The sequence below is a fragment of the Lampris incognitus genome, chromosome 19 (genome assembly GCF_029633865.1).
Source record: "Lampris incognitus isolate fLamInc1 chromosome 19, fLamInc1.hap2, whole genome shotgun sequence".
NCBI classification, from domain to species: Eukaryota; Metazoa; Chordata; class Actinopteri; order Lampriformes; family Lampridae; genus Lampris; species Lampris incognitus.
In genome coordinates, this window is record NC_079229.1 from 7,850,045 (window position 1) to 7,858,661 (window position 8,617).

The 8,617-nt window shown below is 55.6% G+C and overlaps 1 protein-coding gene across 1 annotated transcript in view; it reads left to right on the plus strand.

Annotated features, from left to right (window-relative positions):
• Nucleotides 1–2,870: 2,870 nt before the first annotated feature.
• zbtb47b (zinc finger and BTB domain containing 47b) overlaps nucleotides 2,871–8,617 on the plus strand; it is a 20,793-nt gene continuing 15,046 nt past the window's right edge. Inside the window, exon 1 of the mRNA XM_056299785.1 lies at nucleotides 2,871–2,976. Coding sequence (XP_056155760.1) covers nucleotides 2,974–2,976 — 3 coding nt within the window. The 5' untranslated portion in view covers nucleotides 2,871–2,973. The remainder of the gene's footprint in view (nucleotides 2,977–8,617) is intronic.

An 8,617-nucleotide genomic window follows, 5' to 3' on the forward strand; every position in this document is an offset into this window, starting at 1 on the left:
GGGTCTGTAGGGGCGCCCGTCCAAGCCGGCCGGAGGTAACACGGGGACTCGAACCGGTGAACCCCCGTGTCGGTAGGCAACAGAACAGACCGCTACGCCACCCGGACCAGACTGGCACGCTGGTGTTGACCCCAGCCAACGGCCATCACCTGGCGCGCCAGATAGGAGGAGGCGGGCGGTGTGTGTGAGGTCACTTCCGGTGGAGGGAGGCACTGCCGCGCCAACTGCCGCTCGACATGGTGGTACATGCGAGACGGAAGGCGTGTTTCCCCGGTCAGCAGGCACCGGTGAGGGGGGTCCGCGTGGGCCGTCGTCCCTGCCATCAGGTGTGTGCGAGTAGCGTCAGATGTCCGCAGTGTGGACGCCATTCTGTCCGTCCTCCGGTGTGCTGCAGCAGGGCTGGTCAGACCTTCAGGCACCGCTGATTGGAGAAAGCCAAGTATTGGTTTTCCTGATGAGACGTAACGCAGTTAGGAAAACCGGAATAATGTATGAGGCTCCTTCAGCTCCTCACAGCCCTGCACCTCATCAGGAGGAGCAAGTCCAGTCAATTATTAACCGCGTTCGGAACTAATTGAAAAGTGGGGCCTTTCCATTGCCAATGTTTGCATACACTTAAGAGCTGTGCCGGCGTTGTGGCCCAGCGCGTGGCGGCTTCTCACGTGTCGTGCTGCGGGTGTGGGCCTGCACACCTGCACGCAGAGAGGACGGGGGGGGGGGCACAACACAGAGAGGACGGGGGGGGCACAACACAGAGAGGACGGGGGGGGGGCACAACACGGCGCCTTCTTTTGGGTAAACTATAACCCCCCCTGCTTTTAGGGGGCATGTTGCACCGGCCTCGTGCAATGAACGGGAAACGAGAGGCTGTGAATTTCAATTAAATGGGACATTTGTAGTTTGTGCAAAAAAAACAAAACAACACCCAAAGCGATCAGAACATGTAATTCCTTACAAAACGAGTTCCAGCTTTACGCCTTTATTACGCTGGATTTTGCAAGTAGGTGCAGAACTTTTGCAGCCGGAGCGTCTTTGTTTGGGTTTTGCAACCCGCACCATAACTTCATGTGTGTGCCGGGTTGTGATCAGCTCCTCCCACGTCATCAGGAGTGAGCAGACCTCTGCTCCGTGCAGGCGTGGCTCTAAACGGGGATGTCCAAAATAAATGTTGAATGGGAGATAATGAAGTAGAGGCCGCACGGTGGCGCAGTCGCCAAGAAGGTCCTGGGTTCGAGCCCCAGGGGAGTCCAACCCTGGGGTGGGGGTCGTCCTCTGTGTGGAGGTTGCATGTTCTCCCCGTGTCTGCGTGGGTTTCCTCCCGGGGGGCTCCGGTTTCCTCCCACGGTCCAAAGACCTGCAGGTCAGGTGAATCAGCCTGAAACTGTCCCTAGGTGTGAGTGTGTATGTCAGGGGTCCCCAATTACTGTTCACAGCGGGCCACTTTTAGGGCCACTTTTAAAACCACGGGCCATTCAACCTCCAGCAGCATGTTGTTCGTTAGTTTGTTTTGGTGTCTATTCTTCGATATATTACTGGTCTTACTTTTACTAAGAAATTATTTATTTATTTATTTTGTTGGTAGGGAAATAAAAAAAATTCTTCCTTCTGACATTTCTCCAAAAATTCTCGCGGACCATAAATCAACCCGTCGCGGGCCGGACGTGGCCCGCGGGCCGCCTATTGGGGACCCCTGGTGTATGTGGACCCTGTGTGATGGCCCGGCGACCTGTCCGGGGTGTCTCCCCCGCCTGCCGTCCAACGGCGGCTGGGACGGGCTCCGGCGTCCCTCGCGACCCTGAGAGCAGGATAAGCGGCTCGGATAACGGATGGATGGATAATTAAGTAGCTAATTAAGTCGTTAAGTCGCTCATATTAGATAGTGGGGTATATATTGTAGCGAATTCGGGGGACAACGCAACCACGGGAACTGCCGCGGCCGGGACGCGAACCCGTATCGCCCGCACCGCAGGAGGCATCGCTAACCGCTCGACTAAAGGGTCCGACCCGCCCGCGAGCCAGCGGCCAGCGTGACTTCTTATCCATGCACGTTACAATAGTCTGAAAGATTAAATCAAAATTGATTTGCACGGACGGGTTACCCAACAGGCCCGACGGGTGCAGGCCCAGGGGTCAGGGGTCAGGGCCTCTGCACGAAGTCTCTCTTTCACTCTTCGTTCCGGATTCAGTCGTTCGCGTGCGTGGCGGCGTGCTGTCCCTGTCCTCCCAGAGGTGCGTCTTTGCTGAAATTCGGGGCGGCTTGACCGCATATTTGCGGCGTATCCACGTGTTTAACTGGGGGGGGGAGGAGGAGGAGGGGGGGTGCAGGTTGCTGATTGCTTTAATTGAATGTGGGTGGGGGTGGGGGGGCATTTAAGGCGACCGGGCGGGACGGGACGGGAGGGGAAGGAGGGGGGCGGCATTGTCTCATTATCCATCTACGGTTACGTGGTTACACGTCCATACACAGCGTTCCTCAGTGACGTCATCTGTGTGCGGGAGCGCGCAGCGGGCTTTGCGGGTGATCGGTGCGTGTTTGCGTCGTCGCGGGGTGCCAGCCGCCCCACTGTAAATACAGGAGGGGAGAGAGAGGGAGAGAGGGGGAGAGAAATAAAACATGTAGAGCACAAAAGGAAATGTGCCTCCCTCTCAAACTCCGGCGCTAAAGTGCGCCGTGTCCCTTTAAAACGCGTCCGGCAGCAGCCCATCTGATCCCCGAGCTCCAATCGCCAACCATCCCTCCTGCAAGAGCAGCCTCTGCATGTTTGTCCGTCTGAACGCTGCCGTAGCGCAGGGGGGGAAAAAGGACCGGGGTGAAAGCAAGAGGGGGGGGGGAGGAGGAAAAAAAAGAGCCAAAAAAAAAAAAAAGCTGGGGAAATGTGAAAATCCAACGATCGCTTTTTTCATGGCGGAGGGGAAACTAACACGCCAGGAGTTACACCGGGACTCCTCCGAGCCTCCAAACGCAGGATCAAAATGGTAGGCTCCGGAGGAGGGCTGCACATTTTTTTTATTTTTTTTTTGTGTGTGTGTGTGTGTGTGTGTTTATTTTCTGCACCCCCTCCTCACCCCCCTCACCCCCTTCTTCTTCTTCTTCATCTCTTGCAAAATTTTGCGCTTACTTAGCAGGCCGGTCAAACTTGCTACCCACTTCTGCCCCGTAACGATACTGGTGCCGTTGGCTGTCGCGGAGGGAGGAGGGGGGGGGAGGAGGAGGGGAGAGAGGGGGGGGGCTCGTCCGCCTTATATTTTACGCGTTGAAGTTTGCAACTTGCATGCATTAGCATAAGTTAGACGTTGAAGCTGCGAGGCGGCGGCAGCAGCAGAAGAAGAAGAAGAAGCGGCAGAAGAAGAAGAAGCGGCAGAAGAAGAAGAAGAAGAAGAAGAAGAAGAAGAAGAAGAGGAGGAAAAATGCAGCGGCTACAATAGCGACATTGTTGCAGAGAAAGAGTTAAATTCTTTCCCTGTCAGGCCGCCTCGGCAAGGGTCGGGTCGTGACTGGTGCACGTTTGTAGACATGATCAGCGAAGTGGATCATGAAACTAGAGCCGCGTCCTCTGCGCGCGAGTCGGGCTGCCCACGGCGCAGGACAAGTTTATTGTGCTCTGACGTGCACGCGTGCGTTAATTACTGAAAAACAAAAGAGGAGAAGTGCGTGCGGCTCGAGCCAGGGTGCAGCATGTGTGACGGTCTGCTCGCTGTGTGGTGCACGTGAATCCCACTACTACCCATGACGTCCACGCAGGTAAGGTCTGCACAGGTATGTCAGATGTGCGACTCATCGCTGGCTCTTTAAATAAGACGTCCCCCCTCTCTAATGAGGGGGGGTGGGGTGGGGGGGCAGCCTGATTGTAATGTTGATTGTGTCCCGCAAAGTGTGCTTTTTCCACTGCGTGAAGTTTGTGACGGACGTCCGTCGTCATCTTGGTTGTTTGTGATTTTAGGAGAGGGCCTCTGCTCGTGTCTGTGGTCTAGAGCGTCCGACTTAATGAAAACCATCTGACTCAGATGTGACATGTGGCCACGCGGGGTGACCTGGCGTGAATTGGCCGCTTCACCTTGATGGAAATTTGGATGCAAATGTGAAATGGGGAAGTAATTCGTTGAAGGAGGCGAGAGAGAGAGAGAGAGAGAGAGAGAGAGAGAGAGAGAGAGATGGAGGATGCAAGAGGAGTTGTGGCGGGGGGGGGGGGGGTCAGGGAGACAGACAGTCAGTCAGTCAGTCAGTCAGCGTTGTCTCCTCTCCAGGGTCATTTTAGGATGCCTCGTTAGGAAAGCATGTGGCGCCTGATGCAGCGGTGGAGTAATCCCAACTCGTGTTCACATCTGGAGGCTTGGGTTAATATCTGGGTCAGGTCAGCGGGGTCGGCCCTGGTGCTTGCCGGGCTGCCTCTGGTGGGAGCAAAAGAGGGAGAGATTTTGGTGTGTGTGTGTGTGTGCGTGTGTGTGTGTGCCTGCCTGCCTGTGTGTCCAGATTGTGTTGGTAAACATCAGCACGCCCCAAGATAATTCCTGCAGTCGCCAGGTTCGTTGCGAAGCAGCGTAAGGCCTGGCTAATTGTGTTTAGATTAATACTTTACATCCCATTGGACCACTTCCTCTCAACTAGGAGCACATTTGGTTTTTTGCCCCGTGCGTAGCTTTTATTTCTACAGTGACGGTGTCCGAGCAGGCGGCACCGAGGCCTTCCTAAGCGAGTGGGATGCCCTGATTTCTTGCTGACTCTGAGCCGTTGGCCGTGTTGAAAGGTGCTGGTGTGCTCGGTGTCTCCGGGTGCCTTCAGTCGGCTCGCGGCCGTACGTCTTCGGCGGATTTCTGCTCTGCCTTTGTATCCTCGCGGGGTGCTGCTGTGACTTTTACGTAACTGCCTATTCAGGGCATTCCTGCCCACCCCTTCCTTGACTTTGAGGCTTTTCTGTCTCTGGGTGCTGAGCAGGGAACCGTCTACTCCTTGTGACAAGCGTGGCCGCTGCACAGCTGAGCAACCAAACTCCAGCAGACATCCACCCCCCCCACCCCCCACCCCCCCCCCCCATGACCTCCCCCCGCCTCCCCCAGTAGGAGACCGCTCTCCTTGGAAACGAAGACCATAGGTGCTGTTAATTTATGCCCCCCCGAGATTAAGGACACTAGACCCAGTCTTGCAGACCACAAGGTGGAACCCTCTGGGCTTATGTAAGATGTCTTTTTTAGATGCGAGAGCCCCTCATTATGAACCTGGCCTCCGCAACTCGGCTGACAAACGTTTAGCTGTACCAGCTGTGTGGATCTGGAGGGGTTGGACGGGGGCGGACTCCTCCACAAGTGTTTGTGAAAGAGTGCGTCAAGAAATAGTTCCTGCCGTTGTCGGACATACGCGATTTTGTGTGGGTTTGTTTTTTGTCAACACAGTCCTCGTCGGTAAGAATTGGACAGATATGTTGTTTCTGCAGCCCCCTGCCACTATTCTCTCTCGTCCTCCCCCTCGTCTTCTCTCACTCGGTGTTGGTCCGTGTGGTTTCGTGTGAGGTAGGAGTTCACAGAAACACCGTCGACAGAGGTGCGAGTCAGATGTTCTCTGTCCCCTTTAGCCTGCTCCAAGAAATCAGTCTTTAGGTACAGGGTGTGAGGTGTGTCTGATGTGTCGGCTTGCTCCTCTGGGTTGTCGGTTAGCTAAAAACACGATTCAAGCAAGCTAACGTTAGCGCTGCTAAACCGCTGCACAAGCTTCTATTTTGCAGTGTCAGTGTTAAGAGTCAAATCAGGACATAAGGTAAATGATATGTAACGTTAGCTACCCAGTTGGAAGTGTGCAATCAAAATACGAGGCCCACTTCCACTCAGAAATGTAAGATAATTGCCTACCAACAAGGGGATCGCTGGTTCGAATCCCCGTGTTACCTCCGGCTTGGACGGGCGTCCCTACAGACACAATTGGCGGTGTCTGCAGGTGGGAAGCCGGATGTGGGTATGCGTCCTGGTCACTGCACTAGCGCCTCCTCTGGCCGGTCGGAGCGTCTGTTCAGGGGAGAGGGGGAACTGGGGAGGGGGGGTAGTGTGATCCTCCCATGCGCTACATCCCCCTGGCGAAACTCCTCACCGTCAGGTGAAAAGAAGCGGCTGGCGACTCCACATGTATGGGAGGAGGCATGTGGTAGTCTGCAGCCCTCCCCGGATCGGCAGAGGGGGTGGAGCAGCAACCAGGACGGCTCGGAAGAGTGGGTAATTGGCCAAGTACAACTTGGGAGAAAAAGGGGGGGGGGGTAAGACAATATTCCCACATTGTTCTGTTTACAACAAAGTCAACATCTCTGATGCTTCGTGTCCTCGTTGTTTTTTTTTGTCGTTGCCTTTCTTGGTTGAGAAAGGTGACTGGAATTGAACTTCTGCTGGTCTTCCTCGTATTGACTTTGCACGTCTTTACCATATAAGTCCTCTGCTGCGGCGAGTCTCGACATGATGCTCGTTCTCGCTAGCATGTAAGGATATGCGGAGAGGTGAGCAGGGTCACTCGCAAAGCACTTTTTTTAGCTTTTAGTTGAATTGGGGCCAGCGGGAGAGACTTAGGGGGATAAGATTTAAAACAGATGGGCATGAGCTTTAACTCCGTTTTCAGAGAGTAGTAAATACGGATGAGAGTTGGGGCCCCTTCGGCTCGCGTCGCACGGTCGCCAGGGTTCGAGTCCAAGGCGCGCACGGTTTATTGAGCCAGTGACCTTTTATCGAAGTGCCGGGCAAAGTCGAGCGTCGCGGTGACCCCTGGCCCACACAGGCATGTGATAGCTGATCGATGGTTGCGCGGACGGATGGACGGGTGGAAAATCAAACGGAAGATCATTAGGCGATGACCCTCGTCATCGCTGGGACTCCAGTGGTCTTAAGCCATGTAACGATTCAGACGATGCGGCTCCTGTCTGACCCGCAGACCCCCCCCCCCCCCCCCCGGTGTCAGCCGTCTGTCATCGCCACTCGCATCCTCCCACCCGGACGCCACTTGTAGTTGTAAAGCGGCTTCGAGGAGTTTGGGATTTCGGTTGACTTTGTGCGCCCACTGTGGACAAGAGCGACAGTGTTTAGCGATGAACGACTTAAATTTCACGTCAGCATTTTCCCCCGTGGCAAAGACGTCCGTTCGCCCCCCTGGTAGCCCCCCAGCAGCTATGGAAGAGAAGAAGCGAGAGATGGGGGGGGGTGTTGGGGGGTGAACAGCTGTTTGTATACAGCGGTGATGTAGTAGGTCTCTAACTGTGGCCATGTATCCCGTCTACGTCCCGGGAATCTTATCGTCAGATTTCCTGGTGGAGGAATCCGACCCCCAGATAACATCCGGATGTGGGCCACTTGAGGCAGTGATGCGGCACTGATGGCCTCCTTCTGGTCCTGACAAACTGGATGTGAGCCTGAAGTGGCCCACATGTATAACAGCAAATATGGCCCAAATGTACCAAATCACATGTGGGCCTTTTTTGCATGTGATCTGGATGTGACCCTGAAGTGGCCCCGTGTGGTAAATGGTGACTATGGCCCAAATATCACAAAACAAATATGGGGCCACCTTTGGCAAATGTGTGGCACATGCGGCCTTGCTATGGCTCGGTTCTGACCCAGATCCGGCAAACAGGAGCGGACCGCCCAGGTGCCGTCTTTCCGTGCAGTATGCGGGGCCGGATGACAGTGTCGGTGTGGGACGGGTCCGGGCCACAGCAGTTTTTGCTATCTGGGACCTGGAGACAAGCGTGTGAAGTCCTGATGTAGTGACGTCTTCTGTCCTCGCTGGCTGTGTCGGTCAGACGAGGACGTCGCGCTCCAACCGAGGACGATAGCGAGTCGGTGAGAAACCCCTCGCCGCAGCGTTGAGCTTTAACGTTTTTAAGCTTAAATGCGCCACTAGCCAGTGCTTCATTGATGGGTTAGAAGAGATTAGAGGGGCGATGCTCTTCCTCCTCCTCCTCCTCCTCCTCCTCCTCCCCCCCCCCCCTCCCGGTGTTCCCATCGTGTCCTTTCTGACCCTCTCGTCAAAGGTATCGTCTCTCGCCACGCTGCATATTACCACACCAGAGAGATCCTGCCGATAAGGAGCTCTGTGGAGCCTGGCATTAGCCTCTGCTCTCCCTGTGAAAGGGATACCCAGAGCATCGCCTCCTCGTCCTCCTGTCGTGTCCTCGAGGTCAACCCGCCGCCGCCGCCGCCGCCTCCTCCTCCTCCTCCGGCCCCCTCTTTCTGTTCGCCTTCCCCTTAACGGTGCTGTTTTTGTTTTTGTGTCTCTTGTTCTTCATCATCAGCTTGTTTTTAGGGGGGGGGGGTTCCACCTTTTTCTTCCCAGTTGTACCCGGCCAATTACCCGGCTCCTCCGAGCCGTCCCGGTCGCTGCTCCGCCCCCTCTGCCAGTCCGGGAGGGGGGGGGGCTCATGCTCCTGCAGCACCAGACAGAGCTGGCGCCTATATAGCTACTATTGTGTTGAGCAAACGGCGTCACGCAAAATCTCAACTGCGCTATAAACCAAGTGGGCGAAGTAGAGGGGGCGTGAGAGGGGCGCCCGGGTGGGTGGGCGCGGCCGGTCTATTCCGTCGCCTAGCAACACGGGATCGCCGGTGTCGAATCCCCGTGTTTCTTCCGGCTTGGCGGGGCGTCCCTACGGTC